The sequence below is a fragment of the Eleutherodactylus coqui genome, chromosome 12 (assembly GCF_035609145.1).
Source record: "Eleutherodactylus coqui strain aEleCoq1 chromosome 12, aEleCoq1.hap1, whole genome shotgun sequence".
Classification (NCBI taxonomy): domain Eukaryota; kingdom Metazoa; phylum Chordata; class Amphibia; order Anura; family Eleutherodactylidae; genus Eleutherodactylus; species Eleutherodactylus coqui.
In genome coordinates, this window is record NC_089848.1 from 24,658,365 (window position 1) to 24,685,993 (window position 27,629).

A 27,629-nucleotide genomic window follows, 5' to 3' on the forward strand; every position below is an offset into this window, starting at 1 on the left:
GGATTCCAGGAGTTATTAGATTGAAGGGAAAAAAAAACAAAAGTAAGTGGCCCTTGTTTTTCATGTTTTAGTTTCTTACCTTTTCATGACACTTTAACCCCTTAAAGACATGGTCCTTTTATTTTTTCTTTGCCTACCCACATTGTATAGAGCAAGACCGACCCCCTGATCCCCCTTCATACAAACCCCAAATCTCAAGGACGTAAATGTATGCCCTATGGCGTTAAGGGGTTAAATGATAATGTCTGATTCAGCAATGTTCAGCGTCTACTTTTTTACATTAGTTAATAGGAAACATAAAGCTGTACGTTTCCATACATATATGTTTGTTTCTGCACACTCTCCTCTTCCTGCTACTACCCCCAATAAACCTCTCAGTACTCCCCCATAGTAATAAGCTAACTTCACATGGGTAAATGCGATATTGAGCTCACCAACAGGAGATTTCCTTGCAGTTGCGAGGCACTTTTGTATCAAAACCGCCTCGCATCACTTCGGGGAAGTAGCGATCCTTCTCTGCAGCTGTCTGCCGTGGCAAAGAAGTGCGGAGTGTTCTTCATTGTTTTCAATGGAAAACGTGTGTGCACCTGCTATGTGGTGCAATGCTGCCGCCGCCCCATTGGGATCAGTGGACATGCAGCAATTTTTTCGATGCGATCCGGGAAAAAAAAAAAACTAAAAACTTGCTCATGTTTATGATCCCATTCAAAAGAATAGGGTTCATATTCGTGTGAGACTCTCAGCCTTGTGAAACCGGCCATATTGTCCCCAGAAATGTAATATAGACCCAAAAATGTAACCGTGCTTCTCAAACTGTCCCTCTGTGGTCCCAGAAAGTAATTGTGCCTCTCTGTCCTTTGCACTCCACAGTTGCAGTCCCAACAATGAGCAGCAGAACAATCTTCAAAACTCTGACTACTACGTGACGCCACGTAGCTCTGTGCATAGCATAGCGCGACTCCTTCCCTTCACCTGTTCTCAGTACATTACGTGTCCTGGGCAGCAACTGCAGCGAGGGGGGCCTTTGGGCTCCCCTGGCTTAGGAGCTTAATTGCAATTATGCCAGTCCCTCCTGAGATCCAAGCACTAGAACAGCCTTTATAGCTACTACAGTGGTAGTTACCCCTCTGGTATAGTAGTTATATAGTAGATTTACAGCAATCAGCCTGTTTTAGGGATTTTTTTTACATGGATTGATGATCGGGAGCAGAAAAGCAGACTTTCCTATTTGAACACTCGAACATGGGATTATTGGGGTGCTGAGTCACAGTATTTGGGTAGTAGAGGGCTTTAGCACTGTATTCAGTTGGAGTTTTTGGGTCAAGTTGTGATCCATTGCCTTACAAAGTTTTGGTTTCATTAGTATAAATAAACTGGATATCCTAGAACCTTTCTACATGGACTATTGTGTAAATACACGATGGGGAAGACCGCAGGAGATTAAAATCAAAATGCAAAAAAACAAACAAAAAGCATCAATAAATGGAATCCAAATCTGTGAATTTGAAGAAAAACAAAATTCTTTATTTCCATTCCAGACACAGAGCTGAGCCCGTTCACCTTAGGAAGCCAATCTTTTGACGCTTCTTTCCGAGGCTTTCTTCTTGGTTCAGTACATTCTGTAAGGACACGTGTAAGAACTTTGCAACACGCTTCCCCGTCTAAAAACAGGTTAAAATAAACATTTCAGTATCAGTAATACAATTGTTAAAGAGGTTGTCCCTCAAATATTAGTCTACTGCGTGAAATCATGCAGAAAGTAATTTGTGGCGAGAAAACGATGCTTCTAGTGCAATGACTTAAAGGGGTTGTCCCGCGCCGAAATGGGTTTTTTTTTTTTTCAATAGCCCCCCCGTTCGGCGCGAGACAAACCCGATGCAGGGGTTAAAAAAAAAAAAAAAAAAAAAAACCCGGATAGTGCTTACCTGAATCCCCGCGCTCTGGTGACTTCTTACTTACCCGGTGAAGATGGCCGCCGGCATCTTCTCCCTCCGTGGACCGCAGGGCTTCTGTGCGGTCCATTGCCGATTCCAGCCTCCTGATTGGCTGGAATCGGCACACGTGACGGGGCGGAGCTACGAGGAGCCGCTCTCCGGCACGAGCGGCCCCATTCAGAAGAAAGAAGACCGGACTGCGCAAGCGCGTCTAATCGGGCGATTAGACGCTGAAAATTAGACGGCACCATGGAGACGAGGACGCTAGCAACGGAACAGGTAAGTGAATAACTTCTGTATGGCTCATAATTAATGCACGATGTAGATTACAAAGTGCATTAATATGGCCATACAGAAGTGTATAACCCCACTTTGTTTTGCGGGACAACCCCTTTAATTGTCGGCCTCCGGAATCTGCCATCCGTGTACAAGAGGATCCGGGCAGTGGAGCTGAGGCATTGGGAGGAGTCTTAGAACAATAGACCATGAAGAGGTGGTAAAACAAGTACGGCCCAGCAGTATCTAGCCACGGCAAAGTTTTGAAAAATTCTTTCATTTTATGTCATCTAACAGTATTGTGACATTTGTGACCCCTTTAAAAAAAACCTAGAAGTAATAAGTCATGTTGTAAAATATTTCTGCATTAAGATGGCAGATGTAGCAGTCAAGTAGGTAGTTTTTATACACACACACTGATCAGCCATAGCATTTAAAACCTCCGACAGGTGAAGCTGACTATTCATAAACATGGCACCTGTCAAGCTGTGGGATATATTAGGCCTTCAGTTCTTGAAGTAGATGTGATGAAATCAGGAAAAATGGCCAAGCTGAAAGGGTTTATCTGTCTTCTAGTGGTTTCCAGACAGTTCCGTACATTACACAATTGGCCATGTTGGTACTATGGACTGAATCCTATTGAAGCAATGGCCATCAGCCTGCAGTACATATTCGAGCCACTACGCAATGTACGGCACTGTCTGAGAATAGCTAGAAGTGGGAAAACCCCTTCAAGGATCTGAGCAATTTTAATGGCTAGACAACAGGGTTGGAGCATCTCCAAAGCAGCAGGTGGGATGTTTCCAGTATATTGCTTAATACCTACCAAAAGTGGTCCAAGGACGGACAACCGGTGATAGTGGGCGTTGAGCACCCATGAACCTAAGTCACATGGGAAGTGAAAGTTAGCTTGTCTGGTCTGATTTATTAAGCGATACTGGAGCACAAATTGCTGTCAGAACTCTTAGTGTATTGCAGATCAGCCAGAGTGCCCCGCTGACCTCTGTCCACCTTGAAAGTGCCTACAATAGGTATGTTTCCTTTCAAGGAGTCGACACTTCAAGGAGGGGGAATTCTGGTTATCATACCCCCCTCCTCTCGAGTAAGTGCCATTCTTTTTCTGGTTTTCTGACACTCATGGTTGTTAAACTTTTCAGTTCAAGAGTGCAGACTTCTTTTTATTGATAGTCCTTTCCTATACAATAGGTTTGTGGCCATCAGGGCTGGACCATGAAGCCATGGAAGGCGGCGGCCTACTCTGAGGAATCACATTGTCTCTTGAACCATGTGGATGGTTGGGTAGGTGTGTGTCACTTAGGCTGCCTGTCCACGGGCGATAGTTTCTTTGCGTTATCCGCGGCGATAATCACTTACTATGACATAGACTTACTATGGAAAGCGCAGCCCTGACGTCCACGAGCGGAGAATCATAGCGATTCTCCGCTTGCGGGATTCAAATTGTGGTATGACCCGATGAGCCTATCTTTCAGATAGGCTTGCCGCAGAGACCTGACAGCTCTTCCCCCTACTCCCCGGTGGCGGAATATTGCTAGCGATATTGTTACAGCCATGGACAGGGGGCCTTACCTGGACAACAGATTGCACAAAGAGACTATGTGATGAGGGCCGGCAGAGGCCGTGTGATGTGTTAATGTTCTGCTGGAAAACCTTGGGTCCTGGCAGTCCTGTAGATGTCATTTTCCCACATACAATACGACCTACTCAAAGACCATTGCAGACCAAGTACACCCCTTTATGGGAACAATATTCCCCAAAGGCAGTGGACAAACATTTCGGCTTAAACAAAATAGGTTACTGGCTGGTGTTACACGGGTCACACTCAATACAGATGAAGTAAAGTAATACTGCCATCAACCCCCCATCAAGACCACACATCATCCCTGGAGCTGGAAAAACAGACAGCAGTAGACCAGGGAATCGCCGGCAGGTGATGGTTGAGATGTTACTTTTTAAATTTTTGCCATGGTTAGGTTTGTAAAAGAGCCGGGAAGCCTTTATACCACGTATTAGGATGCTACAGGAAACCCTGTAAGAGTACAAGGAGGCCAAATCCCTTCCAGATGTACGGCCTACGGGTAATGCTGCATGCTTGGAGCCATTGTCCTCTATGCTTTCAGGGGAGATTATTACAATATATATAACATTTCGTTGTGGGTCAGATTGATACAGAATCCAGTAGAAAAATCCTCTGTGCAAAATGAGTCATGTAAAAGGTACCATAAAGGCGCCATGCACTCCAATGGGACCACAGCTCTGTACAACACGGACGGCTGTGTGCAGGAGGCCTTAGAGCACATTCTGCTGCAGATCTCTGAGGGTTCTGCAAGAACATCTGAATGGGTTGTAGCGGAATACACCGTATACAACCAAAGGGTGAAAATCCACATCGCTTTAGTATTAAGCCTGAATATATGGATGGGGCTGGATGTCATTTTCCCTGCCCCATAGTAAGTCAGTAACTGGTCCGTGCTCTGCATTGTAACGTCCTCCCAGATGCCCTACCATCATACAGAGTGCAGGTTGTTTGCAGGCTTACTGCAGAGGAATGAAAGGGAGTTCAGAGATGAGAATTACAGAACATCTTTGGAATCGGTGGTTCTTCACTCATCTGCAAAGTAATTTTTATTGGATTATACCTTTTGCATTTTTTGGCCTTGTTGCCCATAACAACCAGTTCGAGCTCATTATTATTATTATTATTATTATTATTTTGTAACGCCTCTTAAACTAACTGTATGCACCGCTTATTTTTTCCTTTATTGAAAATCAAACAATTTTTTTTATAAAAAGCAATACTTTTGGTCACACGGTACAGAGGCAGGACATATTAGTCTAAATGGGAAGTGTAACTGCTAGACCTTAAGCTACGGGCCCACAACGAGTTTGCCATGTGCCAATAACTGGCCAAAAGCTCTGGCTTCAATAAAAGGTCATCATTTTCTGCATGGAATCCCTAGTAGGACCATAAAACTAGACTTGGTAACAGAATCTAATTTGTTCCAGGCGGTGTCCTATGTGCCAAGGACAAAAGTACGGAGTGATGCTTATGACCAATGGATTCCTTGCCATGCAGCAGACGATCTAGAGCACGGAGCGTGAGGGGTTAACGCACGCAGTGCCGTAATGACCTATAGGATCCATTTTCTAGAAACCATTTATCAGTTTGTTTCAACAACCTTTTATCAGAACACATAAAGGTACCGACATTAAACACAGGATTCTGACTTCTAACAGGTAATCTCATTTCCCCTATTCGGAGTGAGCGTCCTGGACGGCAGACACCTGCATACGATTGGCAGCAAGATTCACAATGAAGCTCCATCCTAAAGATATGTTTTGGGATAGTCTATAGAATGCGTCCCATTCACTGATTGTTAACCTGTATGTGACATTCTAGAAAATCATATCAAGTTATGAATTTGATCCAATTGCCCTGAATGTAATTCCGGGGATGTTCTCACAGGACACATTTTTGGTAATACTACAGTATGGGAGTTCAACTAGAAGAATAGGTCCAAAATTCTGTGTAGATGAATTTTATAGTGTCTCTCTATTGGGGCTGGAGCTCTGTTGTTCTATTACCTGCATCCTTTGACATAGCTATAGAGTTAAGATGATTGACTAGCGTGGACAATAATTCCCCAATGACAAGCTAAGCACAGGCGGTAAAACTGTTGGGACCACTAGGGATGGGACTGGATGGCCTCTAGCAAGGGAGCCCACTAGGGAAAAGACAGGAAAAGAGGTGCTCCTGGGAAAAAAGATGTAAAGGAGAACTTAATATAATGCTGGATGAGAAAACAAGCCTGAAGATCCCAGGAGACTAGAACTGCCTAATGAAGTGGATGAGAGAAACATTAAATGCTGGAGAAGGCGTCCGGTGAGGAAGAGATCCAAGGAAGATGTAGAAGTGAATACATCTGGATGGAGAGGGAGGAACAGGAGCGTCCTCGAAGATTTGAAGGCTATTCCTGGTTTTTGTAAGCTAGGGGTCTTCACCAGAATGTCATCCAGGTATGGTACGATCGAATATCTGCCATTCAAGGGGCAATCGCCTTAGGGAGGACAGGGGAAGTAGATGCTAGGCAAACAGGAAGCCCGAGGGAGCATTGGTAGGCTAGACATATTGAAATGTGGAGTTCTGATACGTACTGTGTAAAGAGAAACTCCATCGCTCTCCCCAGTGACTCCATTTGAAAGTGTTGGACACCGACAAAACGATTGAGTCACTTTAGATCCAGGGATAAGGCGGTCAGATCCATCCTTCTCAGGAAGCACATAAAAACTGGGAGTATTAAAAAAAACCTCGCTCCTGAGGAAGGAGGCCGCCATGCCCTGAAGAAGGTGATAGTACCCAACTTAGCGAGATGGTTACGATTAAACAGACCCAACAAACAGACTATTGGCATAAAAACGAGCCCAATTTTCTGGCCCGAAGGACCTACACTTCATAGGGCCATGCGTCTGAGATTAAACTAATCCAAGAGTCTTGAAAGTGAAGAAACCTGCCTACAACCCAAGCAGACCCGAGTGAGGGATGATCATCATTCGGAGGTAGGGCCTGTAAAACCCTCTTACAGAGTGTTGAAAACATGGCTGTCAGGAAGGCCATGACCAGAAACCTGGTTACCCTTAAATGTTTTAGTGAGCAGTTCTTCCATGTAGATCTGGGGCTAGAGAAATGATCAAAGTGCTGGAAATAAGAATCCCCTTCTTGGAGAGGAACCGAGGATTGCGTTTTATTCTAAGGCAAGTGACATCCCTCCCTAACGGCAGTCACAGAGATGATCTCTAAAGAAGTCAGCAAAGAGGAAACCCATGAGAGCGTTTGGCAGCTGACCAAGCTGTGCGCAGCAGATCGACACTGTGTGCAGAGGAGCGCAGCAAGAGTTGGCCCCCATCCAGGAGAGCCTCGCTGGGGGTCTTTCCTCGCAGAGATAAATGGTTTATAGCAAGGCTTCTGATAAGATATCCTTGATATTTTGCAGAGGTGACATCTAACATGATAGTGGTAGCCTTGGCCAATCGAGAAACCAGCAGGTCTTAGGCCTCCTTCCCACGAACGGATTTCTGCCGTGTAATTCGCGGCGAAAATCCACTGCGTTGCCCGCAGCTATTAGGTTCTATTGAACCTAATAGCTCAGGGCACACAGTGCGGAATTCCATCGCAAAATTCCGCACCGTGAAATCTCCCGTCCTCACCCGCGGCATGCTCTATTTGCCGCGGGTGTACGCGCGGACGGCTTCCATTGCAGTCAATGGAAGCCGTCCGTTCACGCTATCTCCCGCTGTAAGACAGCGGAAGATAGCGTGAAAACGCTTCCCCGCCTACCGCCGCCGCATCATATGACGCAGCCGGCGCGTCACATGACACGGCCGGCCGCATCATGTGACGCGGTGGGCGTGTCATGTGACGCGGCAGCGGTGGGCGGGGAAGCGTCATGCGGGAGCAAAGACGCCGGATACGCTGGTAAGTATGGGGTCTCTGAGGGGCGCCGTGACGGGCTTCGCCGCGGAATATTCCACGGCAGAGCCCGTCACGCTCGTGTGCAGCCGGCCTAAAGTAACCAAAACTTGTCTTCAGATCCAGGTGGTTGGAGCAGGAGAAGCATATGTTTAGGAGAAGATTTGTAGAAAATTGAGCGATTACGAAAACCTTCTTACAGTCAGGCAGGGCACATCAGACTAAGTAGATTGGAATTCAATGCAAAGAAGGGTCTGGCTACGGAAAATGGGTGGGAAGACTCGCCTCTATCTTTTCACATTTTAAGCTGCAGTCAATTACTGGTACACCAACGTTGTTTATCATGACAAAAAATATCATTTTCTATCCTCATTTGGATATGGAAGAATCCACAGTGTATTACAGATGCAGCAAAGTGGAAGAGATTGACAAATCTTATCTACGCGCTGCGGGAAAAATCTGTGTGGAATTTGACATACGGTGCAGATTTTAAATCTGTAGCATTTCAATGTATATTTTCACCGCAGATTTGACCGTTTGCAAAGCATAGGCTGAAATGTGCAGCAGGACCACATGTGCCACATGCAGATCATACTGCAGATATGCCCCACATGAACATACCCCTAAGGCCAAATGCACATGGGTGGAAATTCCGGTGTTGCACGCTGCCATAGGATTCCATTAGTTTATGCAATCCTATGCAGACAGCCACGATTTTAATTGAGGAAAATTCGCACGATGACAAAAATGGCGGCATGTCCTATTTCAGTGCGAGCCTTGCAGAGGCTCCCGCTGACACGCCACTCTACACTGCACATGTGCAGCTATGCGCCAGCCGGCACATGCGCAGAGCAGAGTGAAGACACCGGACAGGTAAACAGCAGGTCACATCGTGCTGCAAGAATGTCACAGTCAGAATCCAACCCGGCCGTCTGCATTCAGCCTTAGACTGTGAGAAGGGAGGCAAGAGGCTTGGAACGCTGTAACCTAAAAAATCCTAAAAAGATAAAAATTACAAAATTCACCGGCGCCGAGTTGGACACGACAAACAGGGTAGATTTTTATATATACCTAGATTAGAAGATTTACAGAGAGCGAAGAACAAAAAAAATTACTTCACCTTTCACACCCTTACCTCAATCATTTCGAAGATGCTTTCTGGATCCAGACTTCCTTTGCCTATTTTTCTCATACAAGTCAAAGTGCCCTTGCTTGTCACAGCGATAAGAAGACTTGCCAAAGAACAGGCTTCTTCTTGCAACGTGGCATCTACTACATGTCGGTGACCTATCTGAAAAAAATACAAAACAGGACAACCTTTTACAGATCACTAGTCATTAGAATCCTAGAATGGTAGAGTTGGAAGGAACCTCCAGGGTCATCGGGTCCAACCCCCTGCTCAGTGGCAGATTGAGGTCTCTCCAGCCTCTGTTTAAACACTTCCATTGAAGGAGAACTCACCACCTCCTGTGGTAACCTGTTCCAATGATTGATCACCCACCCTCACTATAGAAAAGAGTAACTGTACTTTTTAAAAACTTTTAACATGTCAGAGTGCCATGTCAAAAGTTTTGATGAGTGGGGTCCCTCTGCTTATAACGCTGCTGATTGCCAAAATAAAGGCCCTGTTCACTCACCTGTGCCCCTTTGGCTGTCTCCGCTGAATGTTGGCTCTGCTTGAAAGCTGAAGACACACACAGACATTGCTCAAACATGTCAAAAGTTTTTAAAAAGTGCAGCTACTCTTTAATCCCTTAATGAGGCAGCCCCCCCCCCCCTTTTTTGATTTTTCTCCGCTCTTTCAAAAGAATCATAACTCTTATTTATCCATCAACGTCGCTGTCTGAACGCCTCCTTTTTGCGGAGCGAATTGTATTTTCGAATAGTACACTTTAATGCATCACATAATGCACTGAAAAACCTTTTAAAAACGTGGAATGAAACATGTGTCTTGTTTCCAAGGCATACCCACGGCGGCAAAAATGACATGATCACTTTATTCTATGGGTCAGTGTTAGAGATGAGCGAACACGTTCGGCCCCGCCCCTTTTTCGCCCGAACACCGAACTTTGCGAACACTTCAGTGTTCGGGCGAAAAAGTTCGGGGGCCGCCGTGGCAGCGCGGGGGGGGGTGCGGCGGGGAGTGGGGGGGAGAGGGAGAGAGAGAGGGCTCCCCCCTGTTCCCCGCTACTGCCGCCCGCGCCGCCGCGCATCTCCCCGCCCCCCGGCGGCACCCGAACTTTTTCGCCCGAACACTGAAGTGTTCGCAAAGTTCGGTGTTCGGGCGAAAAAGGGGCGGGGCCGAACGTGTTCGCTCATCTCTAGTCAGTGTGAATATGACGATACCAAATACATATAGTTTTAGCTGTGTTTGTTTTTTTTTAAATATCTTTGGAAAAAATAAAATGTTTTTTCTGCTGCCAACTTCTGACAACCATTACTTTTTAAATCTTTCTGTCAATATAGTTGCATTAGGCTCGTTTTTTATGGGACGTCTTGTAGTTAGTTTTTTTTAATCAGAAGTGACAGCTGCATTTAAAGGGTTAGCAGTAGTCAGCGTGAAGGCTTTTAGCGACTATTGCGGGCGTGTCAGCTGTCAAAGAGAGCTGATCCTGCCATGTATGGAGCAGGATCAGTTGTCCATTCCGCTCCATAGAACTCCATGCGCCCAAGACGCAACTGTACGTCCTGGGTCATGAAGGGGTTAAACGTGGAATTGGATGGTTTGTTAAATTATTGGGAGAACCAATATTTCCTGCCAATCCAGGCAATTGTGAGACAAGATTTTCTTAAAGGGGTTTTCCAGGAATTGATAACCTATCCTCCAGTCACCTCAGGACAGGTCATCAATAGTTGATCAGCGGTGATCCATAGCTCAGGATCATCAGGGATCAGCGGTTTGCTGGGCCCGCTCTCAGATAGTACCACAAGCAGATAGTTCTGTCAGCAATGTAGCACTCTCAAATGGCAGTGCAGGCACAGCTCCCATTGAATTCAATGAAAGTTGTGCCTGCATTACCCACCCAGACCACTGTAACATCGACTAAGCCATTTGCCTGTGGCTCGGTCCGCACTCACAGCGGGCCTAGGTGAATAGATCATCAAGGAACCCAAATGGCTAATCCCAACTGATGACCTATCCTGAGCATCTGCTGACAGTCCAATGTCAAGCATTGGCAGCAAACAGCGGGGACTACGCATCACTCTGATTCATAGCGCCTAAGGCCGGACCTTAGAGGAGCCCGATTGGTAGAAAGGAGCCAAGTATGAAAAAGACGACTGAGTCAAAGGGGCTGCAGAGTTATCCAGCAAGCTCGACTAACTTCACAAAGTGATAGGTCCTGTTTAACCACTTCCCGACAAGAAGCTTTACCCTCATTCCTTACCAGCGTGAAATCCTAGCCAAACTAGTTGAGCATGCTGCGCTATTTTGTCCAGGAAATGCTGGAAATAGGATGGAGCCTATTATAGACCATGGAGTCCATTCTGTGACGTTCGGGTATGGCGTGTGCCAGATCTGGCAGTTCTGGTACTTTCATTGTTCATCTCCAAGGATGGAGCTTAACAATGTAAATCAAGCGGCAGCCAAAGGTGTAAGTGCGAATGTGTCCTAATCCACAGGAGGCAACTGTACAGAATGTTCCACCTAAAGGCGGCTACTGCTATTCTCTCCCAACTGGTGTCTTTGTAGTAAAGGTCTTTCCAGTATACACTTACTCGGCTTAGTGTGACGATACAGGGCACATGCTCTACATTCAGCCGCATGCAGTCGTAGGGATCATCAGAGAGTTCAAGGTCTTTGGCGCCCTCGTCATCTTCCAGAACACGAACTTTCGGTATCCTAATACACACAACGAAGCTTCTCTCATCAGTGAAAAGTTACTTTAACTATTACAAACTTTACCGCATTATCTAGAACTATGATCACAAAGTACTGTGGTTCAGATATTTAACCCCTTAGGAACACAAATATGAACTCCACCTATGATATCACAGTCATCAACAGTTCAGCTGTCACTTATACGTTCCTATTGTAATAAAAAGACAACAAGTTTTTCTCTAAACTTCGTATTTATCCCAACTGAAGCGCCACATTGTAGACCTTTTCTGGCCGGCGTGACCTTCTGCAGTTCGGCAGTCCTCCCGGCTCTGCGTAGTCAGATCTGAGATAACAAGGTTTGTTATGCGCCCAGCGCACAGACTGCTTTTCCAACAAGTTATCACTACAAAGGATTTCTGTATCAGGACATGTGGATCCCATTGCTTTCAAGTATTACGCTCGGCACCAGGGGAACTTCACAGACATTCTTCACATTGTCTTCCTATCATAGCACAAGTGATGCGTGCTTAAACCACTAATAGAGGAGAACAAGCTAGCTGCACTACCGTTCCCATGGGGATTACATGGCTAGCGGAGATTGGAAGGACTTTGCTATAAAATCCCTTAAAGGGACACTCCGGCAAAAACACATTTTTCCATCCCTGCCCCCTCACCCGATTGCCTGTCACGTTCTGGAGGTCTCCTCTGTGTATTCCAGTCACTTCCATGCAGTGCCGCCCCCTTATTAGCCATCATCTTGATGATGAAAGATTTTGGTTCTGTCTTTACATCGATGATGCATCCACCCCTGTTGGGCCACCTCTAACTTGATGCGATAGGGGGGCATGGAGGCTCTAGTACCCTGTTGTACCACCTCTAGCTTGGATACAAGATGTGATACAGGCGGGCATGGAGGCTCTAGTACCCTGTTGTACCACCTCTAGCTTGGATATAAGATGTGATACAGGGAGCATGGAGGCTCTAGTACCCTGTTGTACCACCTCTAGCTTGGATACAAGATGTGGTACAGGCGGGCATATAGGCTCTAGTACCCTGGTGGGCAAACTCTAGCTTGGATACAAGATGTGATACGGGCAGGCATGGAGGCTCTAGTACCCTGTTGTACCTCCTCTAGCTTAGATACAAGATGTGATACAGGCAGGCATGGAGGTTCTAGTACCCTGTTGTACCACCTATAGCTTGCATACAAGATGTGATACGGGTGGGCATGGAGGCTCTAGTATCCTCTTGTACCGCCTCTAGCTTGGATACAAAAGGTGATACAGGCAGGCATGGAGGCTCTAGTACCCTGTTGTACCACCTATAGCTTGTATACAAGATGTGATATGGGTGGGCATGGAGGCCCTAGTATCCTCTTGTACCGCCTCTAGCTTAGATACAAGATGTGATACAGGCAGGCATGGAGGCTCTAGTATCCTCTTGTACCGCCTCTAGCTTGGATACAAGAGGTGATACAGGTGGGCATGGAGGCTCTAGTATCCTGTTTTACCGTTTCTAGCTTGGATACAAAAGGCGATATGGGTGGGCATGGAGGCTCTACTATCCTGTTGTACTGTGTCTAGCTTGGATACAAGTAGTGATCTGGATGGGCATGGAAGTATACAGGTTCTGTATGGTATCCTGCGGCATATCGCTCCATATTTTGCTGTTACTGAGCCTCTAGATTGTGTGAACTTGTAGGCTGTTGAAATTCATGTCCCAGATGGTCCCATACACGTTCTATTGGCAATAAATCTGGCGAACGGCAGCCACAGAAGTGTTGTGGGGGCTTCCTGTGACCCCCCTTGGCATATATCTATATTCCACAACACTTCTGCTCGATTCACAACCTGATTGGTTGTTTGCGTTGGCTGATTGACAGTGATTGGTTGTTTGGGGTGAATCGAGCAGAAGTGTTGTGGTATATAAATATATGCACCCCCCTTGTGTGGCGGTCCAGCATTATCCTGCTGCCTTTCAGAAGCCGCCATGAGAGGAACACGTGTGGCTGCAGGATGTCCTGAACATATCGCTAAGCTGTCATTGTCCATGTACCACTACTAGGGGGGACTGTCGTATGCTATGGCCCCCCCAGACCATCACACCAGCAGGGGGCAGTGTGCCACTCCACAGCAAAGGCAGGATTAAGGACGCTCACCCCGAGGTCTCCAGGCACAAACACACCAGTCGTCAGTGACCAAACTAAACCTAGATTCATCGCTGAAGAGAAGCCGGTTCCCCTGTAGTGTCCGTTTTATAGTTCACAACATCACTGCAAACAGAGGCGACGGCGGGTGACAAAGGCCGTACATGTAATGGGCACCATGAGACTAAATGTCCTTCAGCCAAGTGCCTGGACATGTTTTCTGACATATTTTGTACATGATGATCTGTAGTTTGTATTGGCACCATTTGGGGGTACATAAGGCTTTTTTGACCACTTTTATTGCATTTTTTAAGGTTTTGCAGTACAGATTAAATAGGGTGTTCAAATTATTGCACTAATACATAATGTGGGATTTTTACTTTTTTTTCTCTACAAATAGGGAACTAAAAAGGGTGTTTTTTTTCCCCCCTACTATATACATTTTTTATGTCCCTGTAGGCGGGCTTCAACCATAACAGCTATAATCATTATGATAATGCATTGCGGTACTTCTGTACCACAATGCCTTATCGCTTACGATAGCGATTAGAGCCAATGGCATGCTGGGACACCAGAATCTGGCGTCCGGTTGCCGTGGCAAATCTTCCGTCCTCCGTACTCCTTCTGTGAACCATTTACATATTGCGATCTACATAGATTGCAGCATGTAGGAGGTTAACAGCGGGGATCACAGTTCTTATCGGCCAAGGTCGACTCCCGCTGCGGGATGGCATGGGTTCAGAAGCTAAGCCTGCGCCATCAACAGGACATAAACCTTTATGTCCTGTTGTGTTAAGCACCCCGCAGCCAGAGGTTAACGAACATATATATGTCATGTATATATACACTTTATCCCTCTTACCTGGTATTGAAGAGTGCTGCCTTCACTCCTATAGAGATGGTGTCAAACAGGTTTCCGCCGCACTCCAGTAACTGCAAGAAAGGACGATTCTATCAGTACACGTTATTTTACAGGTCCTGCGTCCGCTCGGCATAAAGCGCTCGTTTACGAGAACAACAACATTGTGGAGTAGAAACGGTTCTTGTTGGGACAGAGATGGGAAATGACTCCAGCGCCCGTCACCAACGCACACAATCAGCAGCTCGTCAGGAGGTAATTAGTAACGTTAACGGTCTTGTAATTGCCGGGTGCTTAAATCAAGCCTTTTATGAGAGAACAAAGATGCGATTTCCAAGAACTTTAATTACTGGAAATTAGATGTTTGTTTGAAGATAAAAGGCATCAGATGCGAGAAATAGAATAGAAAGGGGAAGTCTGCTAATGGCGTTGTTGTATTTACAGGACACACAATCCGCACTGAGCGCTCGGTCACACGGACGGGCGCCGCTCTCGGATGTGTAATTCTGCGTGCAAAAAAAATCCACAGCAGGGCCCGTTAACTTGCAGGTTTCCGGCGTATTTGCGCTGTCCCATTCACTTCAATGGTCTATAATACGCACCAAAATAAGACATGCGCCGCTGTTTTTTTTCCCACATGACCAAATATCACATGAAAAAAAAATTGGGTTTGCATGTAAACGTACGCCTCGACTGAACGACGACGAAGAATCTGGTTGCTTCTCTTCCGTCATTCAGCTCCTGCATGCAGACAACTGAACGCAGGATCGGCTGTGTGAACAGGCAGTATCACTTATGTAGGACGGCCTGCTTACTGTGAATGGAGGCGGGTGGGCTGGGAAGAAACATTATTGTGGTCATAAGCCATCTGCTAAACCGTGCAGGAGAGGGGAGAGAAGACTGAAGCCCTTTACACAGGGCGACTGTCGGGCCTCACCATTGCTTCAAGCACTCGTTCACCCAACAAGCGGGCCGTGTAAAGGGACAAATGATCAGCCGATACATGAGCGATCGCTCGTTCATCACTGATCGGTCAGTTTCAGCGAACATAAAATTGCTCGGTAATTGGCGGTACATCATGCCAAGTGAATAGGGAGATGCACAACCGGCCTATGGGGATTAATGATTGTAGCAGTGATCGCTCATCCCTATAAGCCGTTTTGTATCACTCGTTCGTTACATTCGCCTAAGAACACAGCTGGTCTAAAAAGAGCTTAAGACATGAGTCCAGAACATTCAATCTCCTACTGAGGCTTATACTGCAGTGCCCATATACAGCGCTAAGTAGAAGCTGCAGAAGTCAAACACTGCACATTTTTTTCCCAATTAAACCAGATTGCAAAAAGGATCGTCAGCTCAAAATACACGCATTTAACCGGTTAATGCTAGAAGACGTACATTTATGTGTCCTGGAGGTCCAGGGTTTGTAATCAGCAGCGCCACTGATAAGCGCTGTTAACCCTGTCAATTCTAGCAGCGGCATTTAAATGCCCCCGATCACCCCTCCTGCAATGAGATCGCGGGGTGCCATGTGGTTGCCCACCCCTGGCTGCCATTGCATTTTGCCTATCCAGCCAAGCGTGTGGGGTGGCTTGATAGATTGCCTGTCTGATCGCAGCATAAAAAAATGCCACAGCATTACATCATACTACAGGAGCGATCAAACCATCGCAAGTTTATGTCCCCTATTGGGACAAAATAAAAAATAAAAAAGTAATAAAAGTTTAAAAAACCCTTTTGTGATATTTATATAAAGAAGAATCTAAACAAAAACTGGTAAAACTATTGACTCGACCATAGGCCTAGCTACGCTTGAGTATATACTAAGTAAAAAAAAAAAATAAATCGCCTCCCAGTGGGCATCTGTGTCCCTGGCGTGATGCTCTCCCTGGCGGTGCGGCAAGCTGCTTGAGAATTCTCCCTGTCATCTCCCTGCTCGGCTTTGCATTCCCCCGCCGTCAGTGCTGTGTAAGTACTGTGATTGGATCAAGCGCCAGCAAATCACAGCCGGCACTTGATAAACCAATCACAGCCATTCAGTGCTTGCAAACCGCTGCACATCTGCAAATGTTTAGCTGCTGTACTACAATCATCAAATAATGAGACTAATGTATCCGAAGGTCATAGCCTTCCGAGGCCGACACTCATCCATAAATGTATAACCCTGCTCACCAGCACATCCACATACAGGACCCAGCAGTGCTCACTGGGCAGAATGCAGAGGGATTCAAGGGCAACGCTGCTCTTATTGTCAAATATCTTGTAAAGCATGTGGGCAATCTCCGTGCCAAGCTCTTCTCCGCCACGGCCTTCAAACTCCGGAGTGGCATTAGCAGAGCTGGAAAAGAAATAAAACTTGTCGTTACTGTGGAAAAGTGAGGGACAAGAGTTCAAAACTAATATAAAAGTTGCCTAAACTTATATCCTGCTTACAAATTCTACTATATAGTAAAGGGATAGAGGATAACTGTAGGATCGCTGGAATCGGACCACTGGGGCCCTAGAATGACCCTGAACGCCCTTGTGAATGGAGCAGCAGTGCTCATGAGTGACCGTGACTCCATTCAATTCTATGGGAAGGAACGACACAACTAAGGGCATTGATCTCCTCTTCTGTTCCATAGAAGGTAATGGAGTGGTGGTCATGCATGCGCACCATCGCTCCCATTCACATGCGGCATTCAGGGTGCACGGATCTGAGGATTGCTGGGGGTCCCAGTGGTCAGACATTTAGCCCTTATACTATGAGTAGGGAATAATGTCTTTAGTGGGAAAACCCCTTTACAGGGGATATAAAAAGTCTTCACGTCCCTGCTAAAATGACAGGTTTTTGTCAAGTTAAAAAAAAAATCTGCAAAAAGATTAAATAATTTCAGAGTTATTTCCCCCTCAGTGTGACCCGTTATCGGTACAGTGCCACTGAAAAGCAAACTGACACCTATTAGGGGGGAAAATAACAAAAACTACAATCAACTGGTTGCATAAGTGTTCACACCCTCCTATATTGGGTGGATGTGATTGTGTTCAGAATCAGCCAATCACATATAACCTCCTGTTAGATAGTAGTCGGCACTCCGCTGCCATTATTTACAGCGATTCTGGTTCTCCCATATAAAGTTCGGCTCTTCTAGTAGGATTTTATTGACATTTTCATAGATGGTCGGTAAAGATCTTAACAGATCCGACTGTTGGAAGGTCAGGAGAAGGGGGCCAAGACATCTCCAAGACATCACATATACCATGGGACACAGTGAAGACGTCATCATGAAGAGGATTACATTTGGCACAACAATGACATCACCAAGAACTGGACGGCCCTCAAAAACTGATGAAAAGACCAGAAGAAAACTGGTCCGGGAGGCCAAGAGGCCGACAGCAACATTAAAGGAGCTGCAGGAGTTTCTGGCAAATACTGGTTGTGTAGTCATGTGACAACCATCTCCCGTATTTTTCATATGTCGGGGCTGTGGAGGAGGGGGGGCAAGATGGAAGCCTTTTCGAACGATGAAAAACATCCAAGTCCGGCTATGCTTTGCCAAATCTTACATTAAGTCTGCCAGAAGTCTGTGGAGAACGTGTTATGTCTGATGAGACCAACGGGGGAACTTCTTGGCCAGAATTGCAGAAGGTATGTGTGACGAAAGCCAACACTGCGCATCACCAGAAGACCCGCGACCCGCAGTGAAGATGGTGGAGGAGGCATCACGTAGGGGCTGTTCTGCTGCTGGAACTGGGGCTTTAGTCAAGGCAGAGGGAATTATGAACAGTTCCCAATATCAGTCCATTTTGGCCCAAACCTTCAGGCCTCGGCTAAAAGGCTGAAGATGAATTTCACCTTTCAGCACAACAACAACCCAAAGCAGACCTCCATACCAACAAGAGAATGGCTTCACCAGAAGAAGATCAAAGTATTGGAATGGCCCAGCAAGAGCCCACACCTGAATTTCATTGAAGATCTGTGGGTGAACTGTGGAGGGCGCTACAGAGAAGATGCCCCTGCAATCTGACAGATTTGGAGCAGTTTTGCAAGGAAGAAGAGGCAAAGATTGCCATGTCAGGATGTGCCGTGCTGATAGACATCTACCCAAAAAGGACTGAATGCCATCATAAAGTCAAAGCCTACAACAACAGGGTATTAGTTTTAGGGTGTGGATATTGATGCAACCACATTATTTCAGTTTGTTTTTCAGTAGAATTGTACAGATAACGGGTCACACTGAAGGTGGAAAGAACTCTCAAATGACTCATCTTTGTTGGATTTTTTATATCCACTGTAAGTTTAAGAAATAATATTTTAGATGAAACCACTTTGATCAAACTTCACCATCCTGTCCCCAAAGAACAGCAGAAAGCAAGACTCCGGTAAATCAAAGTCCATGTTAATGAGCTATGTACTAAAGCTGAGCTGCAGACATAATGAATTCATCCAGCGACCCACATTCATCTGCAAGTAAGATCAGACTGTCCTGCTCAGATGAGACGGAGTCTATGAGGCTCAGGGAATGCAGTTAGGATGAGCCTCCAGAGGGGGCAGACTCCACACCAGTTGCACTTAACTCACTGATGGGCAAGATTTTTAAATCTGCTGTATTATATAAAAAATCCCAGGTTTTCTGACAAGGTCTTCACAGAAAGCAGAGAATGAAGTACTTTTATCTTAACCCCTTAAGGACACGACCCATTTTGGCCCAAAGGATGCGACAATTTTTTTTTGGGGGGGGGGGGGGGGGGGATTTTCATCTTCACTTTTCAAAAGCCATAACTTTATTTCTGTCCTCATGCCCGTACGAAGGCTCGTTATTTTGAGTTTAGTCTTTATTGGTACCATTTTTAGGGTACAAAAATTGTAAAAAACGTAATTTTTTTTGGAGGACAGGGAGAGAAAACACACCAATTCTGCCCATTTTTTTTTAACAGTGTTAATCATGCAGCATAAATGACATGATACATTTTTTTTCTGCGGGTCGGTACGATTACGACAATACCAAAATAATTTTTATTAGGCGTTTTCACTTTTGCACCACGAAACCCTTTTTCTACATTGCTGCATTCAAAGTCCCATAACTTTTTTTTATTTTTCCATGGACTGAGCTCTGTGAGGCCTTGATTTTGCACGAAGAGCCATAGCGCTTTTTTGTACCATTTTGGGTTAATGGTGGCTTTTTTAAAATCACTTTTATTGCGTTTTCTGCAAGGCAAAACAAGCAAAATAAGATGTTGCCTCCTTGCAGCAAGAGACGCTGGAATTGCGTATGGGCGTAAGGTGTAATGGACATGACCGGCTGTGTAAGTACGCACTACATTACGCAGCCGTATGCAAGGTCACGGCCGGGCTCACAGCTGGAATCCGCTGCGGGCCTCCACAAGCGGATTCCGCATATGGCAGTGTGAGCCTGGCCTTAAACGAGTGAGTGACATCACCACTAGAGATTTAACCCTTTGCAATCCAATTTTGGATTCAGGGTTTCTATGGGGCTCTCTCTTTCTGCCATTATACAATGGTGCCATCTGCTGGCTAGAGCCAGTACTGCGGTATGGGACATTCTGGAGGGGCCCCCGACAACAGAGCGGCCAGTGATATACAGTAAGAATACCCTGCCGGACATCTTCCGACATCGGAGCTGTACAGCCTTCAATCAGAATGTCTTCAGACGTCAGACAGTGGACTGAAAAAGGGTTAAGGTCATTTCCATTTCCTATTAAAGGAGGTTGACACATTTGTAACATTGGAGGGGGATGATTCAGTCATGTCTCATCTGATCCCATTGAAGGAAGTTGTGCGATGTATCCAGTCCTGAAGGTAGCGGTTGTACGGCAGTCTAATCCGCGGCTGAACTCCTCCAGTATTGATCTTACCGCTGTTTCCCATGCAGGTCATATTGTGATCAGCAACAAACGTGAAGCACGCTAATTATCTGATGTAATTACAGCACACAATGCCTACATTTAAATCAAATTACTCCACAAAGGGATGTTCGTGAGTCAGCCGAGAGAGCGGCGTCGCATACACGAAATAAGCCAACCCGGGGGAGGCGCACTGACGCAGGGGGGCTGTGCGGTGACAATAGGACGGTTTTATACGGAGATGGTCTTTTTCATAATTGTGAGATGGATGGATTACAATGTAAGGTATCATCTATAATATGGTATAACGCTGCGGCATACAACACTTTAAAGGGGTTATCCGAGGACACTTCACTCAGCCTGTGGTATAAAATCCCAGAATACCTTCTCACCCTTCCGCGCTCCACCCGCCGCTGCTGTCTCTGATTGCCGCTGGTCTTTGGTAACCGATGCAGGGTGATGACGTCCCCAACCAAAGGGCCAACAGCCAATCACTGTCTCCCCTCAACCGGTGACTACCTGCAGCGCTCACGTGACCCAGTGTCGGGTCGTCATCACAACCCACTCAGAAGTGAAGTTCAGTAGGGACCGGAGAACCAGCAGCAGAGGTCAGGAGGAGGAGGAGTGCGTATTCTGTTACTGCAATACTGCAGGCTGAGTGAAGGTTTACAGAATATTACGCCCCCCAGATAATTCTTTTCATACTGCAGTTATAGATTGATAAGCCTTTGTGAATGCAGAAATTAGCGCCTTTTAGTCAGAACACTCCTTCTAAGAGCGGACGCGGCTGTGGGAGATGCTGGGAGGACGTTAACCGAAGGTTTGTGTCCAACTCCAGTGGGAGGTCGACAATGTAAATGGGTCATATTCAGTAAAGTTTTGGGGGTCCATACTCACTTTTTAAAGAGATATGAACTTTGTGACTAAAGGTTCCTGTTAAGTTCAAAGAAATATATTCTCCCCCACTTAAGGGCATGGCCCATTTAATCTTCGAATTTGGGTTTCTCCTCACCCAGTTTAAAAAAAAAAATGAATTTTTCAATGGCACCAAGTAATGTACCACATTGTGTACTTTTAAAAACTTCTAAGTAGAGTGACATGGGAAAAAAAGGAATTCCACCACCTTTGTGTGTGTGTTACTGCGGCAAAAACGACATAACTTCTTTCTATGGGTTACCACTAGAGATGAGCGAGCGTACTCGCTAAGGCAGACTACTCGAGTAGTGCCGTATGTGAGTACCTGTCTGCTTGTCTCTAAAGATTTGGGTGCCGGCGGGGGAGAGCGGGGAGTTGCGGGAGTGAGCAGGGAGGAGGGGGGGGGGGGGGGGGGGGGGAGAGATCCCCCCCCTTCCTTTCGGCACCCGAACCTTTAGAGAGGAGCAAGCAGGTACTCGCTAAAGGCAATGCTCGCTCGAGTAGTTTGCCTTAGCGAGTACGCTCACTCATCTCTAGTTACCACTAGAGATGAGCGAGTATACTCGCTAAAGGCAATTGCTTGAGCGAGCATTGCCTTTAGCGAGTATCTCCCCGCTCGAGACTGAAGGTTCGGGTGCCGACGCGCGGGGGGAGCGGTGAGTAGCAGCAGTCAGCAGGAGGGGGCGCCGCCGGCACCCGAACCTTCAGTCTCGAGTGGGCAGGTACTCGCTAAAGGCAATGCTCGCTCGAGCAATTGCCTTTAGCGAGTATACTCGCTCATCTCTAGTTACCACCTTTTACGTTTGTGGTGGTACCAAATGCGTTTTCGTTTGGATGTTATTACATTTGGGAGAGGGGCTCTATCTTTTTTTGCTTTTTACAAAGTAATTTTTTACAGTAATAAAAAAAAAAAAAAAAAACTTTTCTATCGACTTTTTTTTAGTTTAGTTTTTTTTAAATCTCCATGCAAGACTTATGGCAGGCTGCCCATCACAGAACATAAACCCCACACAATGGTTAACTGAAGCAGGGTCAGTTTTTTCGGCAGGGGAATATCACCCCCAATCTCAGGGTCTCAATCAATACACGTTTTAAGAACCTCACAAAAGGTTACAAAGAATATGAGAGAAGTTGGTGGGAGGTGCGAGGGTTAGAGAAGTAATCGGAACACAAAATCATACCAAGAGGCCTGAGGAGCCCAATATTGCCGCCGGCCTGGTGCCGTGATATTCAATTGTTTGGTGTGCCCTAATTGTGCTACAGGTTTATAAATATTATTTATAAAATGTAGTTTTAAATCAATAGTCTACTCTGTGAAGGGCGGGTCCATGCAAGACTTAAACTTGCAGACGTTTGATTCCTTATACCATGTACTGCAATACTTCAGTACTGCAGTATATGGTATTTCTGCTGGCATTCTATTAGGAAGGCTGATAGACCAGTCATTATAGGAAGAAATACATGGCAACCCTGGGCTACAAAGACAACTGAATGGCATCTCATGATCTCATCAGGTGGGGGTCTTCCAGGCCCCCAAACGCTGATTGAGGCATATAAGTGATGCTGTCAGAATTGACAGAAACATTCAAAGGGTTAACAACCATGATCAATGTGAGCACTGATCGCACTGTTGCAAGCAGATGTCACCTGTCAGACAGCGGGCACCCGCTGTGTAAGGAGCGGGTTCGGCTCCATACAACCCCCGCATCTGGAGGACATACTTGTATGTCTTTTAGGGTGAAGGGGTTAAGTGCAGCGGTCCCGTAAACGAGGCTCTCATTCTGAGGCCATTGTAGTTTTCCATAGAGCAGACAGTCATTACTAACCAGTCCACGAAGAACTCCAGATAGCCTTCCGTAGGGCGCTCCAACTTTGGTGTTCCCATTTCTGCTTTGACTCCCACTAGGACATCTGTGTGACCCTGAAACAGAATGACAAGGAGTCATCTAGAAAACATGAATGATAGTATTTAGAGCAGACTCCATGTGTTTCATACTTGATATATTAACCCCTCAGTGACCAGCCCATCGTGTTTTACATCCTGCTGATGCAGGACGTGTATGAAGGGAGATCATGGGGCACCCTATCTTTATACATCCTGGGTGCCAGCTGTTTATTACAGCTGACACCCGGCGGCTCAGCTAGGCTGTTAACCCTTTAAATGCCACTGTCAATTGAGATCGCAGGGAGACGCAGAAGTGGCGCGGCAGCTGGGGGTCTTCTGAAAGGCCCCAGAGCTCTCATGATAGAATGTGGGGTGGCTTGATAGCAGTATGATGTAATGTTATGGTGTTACATCATACTGCAGGAGCGATCAAAACATCGCAAGTTGTGGTCCCCTAGAGGGACTTAAAAAAAAAAAAGTAATAGTAAAATCAATAAAGATTTGCTAGTCATGTGAAAAAAAAAATTAAAAAATAAAAACCTTTGCCATATTCATAATAAAAGAATCTAAATAATAAATCAAAAATACATATTTGGTATCGCTGATCCGTAAAAGTCTGATCTATCAAAGTAACGCATTATTTACCCCGCACGGTGAACGTCATCCGAAAAAACACAACAACAGAAATGCCCTTTTTTGGTCTCCCTGTTTTCAAGAAGAAAAAAAAAATGCAAAAACGCAATCAAAAAGTTGTATGTATTCCAAAATGGTACCAAAGCAAACTTAAAGAACGTCCCGCAAAAGGCCAAAGGAGTAATAATACATGGCGTGTATGTCCTTTATGTTCTGCTATGCCAAGTACGAGGGGCAGCAACACAACGCAGATGGAAGACCCCGATACAGTTAAGATGGCCGGCTGTGTGACATGTTAAACGTTTTACCGAGACCCCTGTGATCACTGAAGTGAAGGGGCTGCAGTACTCATGCGAGCGCGGTGCCCCTGTAACTCGATATGGGCACATAGAAGTCTATGCAGCCGTCTGCAGCTCCTGGGAGCCAATGATGACAGCAGAAGGGGTGCAGCGCTCATGTAAGAACTGCAGTCCCACCACTTTAGGAATCCTCACCACAAATCTGCTGCAGATTTAAATTCCGCACCGCATGCCACTTTCCGCTCGGATTTTGGAAGGATTTTTTCTGCAGCGTGTGAACAAGATTTAGAAAATCTCATTAACTTTGCTGCTATTGCAAATGCTGCCGATTTTGCATGTGGGCAGTCAGAACGGAAAATCCACAGCAAATCTGCCCTGTGTGATATTACCCCCTGACTACCACAGCGCAGTGTGCATCCGGTAGCCAGAGAAGGGGTGCGGCCATCTTGGTTTGAGAGGGTCCCTTTAATTTCGCTGCCCTAACCTTTAGATTTGTCGGGCTACCAATAAAACAATCTGCTCCTGTAAAACGTGCCACATTTATGACGAGGCGCTCATCTAGAGCATCTTTGGCTATCGGTACTCCGCCAACTATGAGTACTTATAGGTTTTCACCAATTTCTGATGGAAGTATAGTAAATCCCCCGTGGCTACGCTCCCTCCTGCTAATGCCTGACCACTTTTAAGCAGCAGAACTAGCTGAAAAAAATTGCAAATTTTAGTAAGAAATGTCATGCACAAAAATTAGCAACTTTTTTTTTTCTTACACCAAAAAACTGGTGCCAGCGGCCTGATAAATGTCCCCTAGATTTCTTATATCACAACGTAACAAGGGCATCCATAGGAGCTTCAGCTGCAGGTAAAACCAGCCGTCCGCTGTTACATCAGCCATGGATAAAACTGATCTGCGTCTGCCACGTCTCAACGCAGGGTCATATTGGGGAAGGGGGGGGGGGCACATGATGATTATGTGATCGCCCGGTCCGATAGCGGCTGCCACAATTCACATACTGATCACAGCAAACTAAAGAGGACAGAAGTAGCTATGAATCTCCAAGGCCAATTTCACATGTACGAGTGCCATATTGGGTAATATCACGGCCGCCATCAGGCGATGTCCCCAAGGAGGTGAGCCGTTTGTGTTAAAACCCCCTTGCATTACTTCAGGGAAGTAGCGATCCTCCGCCGCCACTAAAAGGATCACAGAATGTTTCCCATTGTTTTCAACAGGGAAGACCTCGCAACGTACTCCCACGCCGTGTGATGCTGTGCCAGCCCCATTGAAAACAGTGGGCGATGTGATGCGTTCCAAGGGGATGCCCAAAGATAGGACATGCCGGGTCTTTGTCCCGTGTCGCGATGCGTATGACCCCATTCAAAAGAATGGGGTTCATATTTGTGAGTTTTGCAACGCGCAAATCTTCTCGGCTGCGTGAAAGCGGCCTAAGTTGCGCAGAGCTAAAACATGGTGCCACGTCTACATGGTCTTCCTGCACTCCGCCATTTCAGGGTCTTTCTCTGTTGTATTTTGGGTAGATCTGATGGAAGCTGTCTGTTTCGGCATCGGTCTGCATTACACAGCTATTCTCCACTAGGACATTCATACTTACAATTTTGACTCGTGCCGATCCGGTAGTATTGGATACAACATCGGTCTCCACTTCAACTCCTCGGTAGTCCTCACACCCCCGGCCATCCGTCCGCAGATCATCCTACCAGAGCAAATCACACTCGCTGTTATGGGATATCGATACCAGAATGATTCAACGCCGCATATAACTTCCATCTAAAAGAGTCATCCAATCTGTCTACCAAGCCGTCCGTCCTCATGCCAGTTAGATACTACTAAACCAAGTTTAAAGTCTAACTGTACTTTCAAAAAACTTTTGACAAGCCATAGAGATGCATCAAGAGCTTTGACCGGTATGGTCCGAGTCACAAAAAAGAAAAAAGCATCAGAAGCATTCAGCCGAGTACTACCCCGGTCCCCCAAAATAAGACCTCCACGAAGCGATGGCTGTGATTGGTTCATCGAGCGCTGCATTGATTGCTTGAACAGCACCCAAAGAACCAATCAAAGCCGTCACATTGTGGAGGCGGGATTATGAATTGGCTGAGATTAACACTGTTCAACAGCATTTTTGCATCTGGTGTGCGATAGATCAATACTTATTGTTTTTATGGGTGCAGAATCCGAATTTACCTTTAGAAACGATGTATGACGTAAGGTTTTTATGTAATTTAGATTTTTTTCAATTTTTTAAAAAAGGTTTTTGCTCGTTTTCTGGTGAATTATTTATATAAAATTAAATCAGGGACTAAACTACACTCTTTATTGGAATGGAATGCACGGTGGATGAAGTTCTAAAAATGGCCACTAGATGGCAGAACAATGTAGTTGAGCAGGAAGGTTACCGACATGAGCCTATCTGCACTGCTGTTTAGTGTTTGTTGTAATCTGCATGAATCACTTCTCTTCATTCTTACCTCAGCAGATCGGGATTTTTTTGTTTCATTCACAAATAAATTACCAGAAATACATTATTCAGTTCTGAGTAACGGACCCCATCAGTCACAACGTTTGACATGATCCTATATAATCCGTATGAAGTTTTACTGCCACACTTTGGGGTGCGTTCACACGGGGCAGAATTGGTGCAGATTTTATGCAGTGTTGCCAGATGTCGTCATTGGAGATGAAGCCCAGATGTCTAATAGACCGCTGGCAGCGATGCCTCCTGTGTTTATACTTTTGCCCCGACCACCCAATGACAGCAGGCCAGAGGATCGGCGGGGATTACAAGTGTCCATCAACCATTGCTGACCTCCCCCGAGGATAGATCATTACTGCTTACCGCTCCATGGCGCACAGTTAGGTCCTGGATGGACGGAGCCGATCCCACTCCATGCAGCACGGGCGCCGGCTGTTCCTCACAGCGTGACCACTGATTGCTATTAACTCTTTCAATTCTGACGGGGGCACTTGAATGCCCCGATCAGAGTTCGGGGCTCCAGAACGGCTCTGGTGGTGATGGGATAACAGGGGGGCCGTTCGGTTGCCATGGCAGTTGGGGGGCTTCTGAATGACGGATAAATAAAGGACTTACCTTTTTTTTTAAATGTGGAGGAAAAAACAACAATGTGAAAATAAAAAAGGGTTAACAGTAAATGCCTGGAATATCCCTTTAAACGTAGAAGTAATAGACTCTGGTAAGGTACTGCATGCAGAGCCCCCGGATGTCCGTGCGGGCCGCCAGCAGTCCGCCCGTCCAGTACAGACCCAATGGAGAGGGCTTATAATGGCCGGTGACCAGCAGGCATGGCTCAGGAGCCTCATGGCGGCAGCGCGGCCTCACCTGTACCCCGTGCAGGATGTACACCTTCTCGGCTTCGCTCAGCACCACCGAGGCCATGCTGGACGCCAAGCTCCTCCCGCCAATCCGCGCGCGCCACGTCATCAGAGCGCGACCCGCTGCGCTTCACCGTGCTCCCAGGCAACACCTAGCAACCTGACGTCATCCGAGCGCGCCGGC

At 46.2% G+C, this 27,629-nt stretch overlaps 1 protein-coding gene across 1 annotated transcript; it reads right to left on the reverse strand.

Annotated features, from left to right (window-relative positions):
* Positions 1–1,502: 1,502 nt before the first annotated feature.
* Positions 1,503–27,609, reverse strand: EXOSC7 (exosome component 7). The gene is made up of 8 exons (XM_066584639.1): positions 27,453–27,609; positions 25,707–25,808; positions 23,106–23,200; positions 16,693–16,858; positions 14,524–14,594; positions 11,413–11,536; positions 8,831–8,986; positions 1,503–1,661 (listed from the first exon to the last, which is right to left on the reverse strand). Exons 1-8 carry the CDS (start codon positions 27,552–27,554, stop codon positions 1,557–1,559), a joined length of 921 nt encoding a protein of 306 aa, XP_066440736.1. The 5' UTR covers positions 27,555–27,609; the 3' UTR covers positions 1,503–1,556.
* Between the last annotated feature and the right edge of the window lie 20 nt (positions 27,610–27,629).

Excerpts from the sequence above, each read along its gene's own strand:
- EXOSC7 (XM_066584639.1), bottom strand. The coding sequence starts at position 27,554 with ATGACGTGGCGCGCGCGGATTGGCGGGAGGAGCTTGGCGTCCAGCATG. Across the intron at positions 23,201-25,706 it reads GATCGGCACGAGTCAAAATT|GGTCACACAGATGTCCTAGT; the intron begins GTAAGTATGAAT and ends ATTCTGTTTCAG. Across the intron at positions 8,987-11,412 it reads GTATCGTCACACTAAGCCGA|ATAGGTCACCGACATGTAGT; the intron begins GTAAGTGTATAC and ends TATTTTTTTCAG.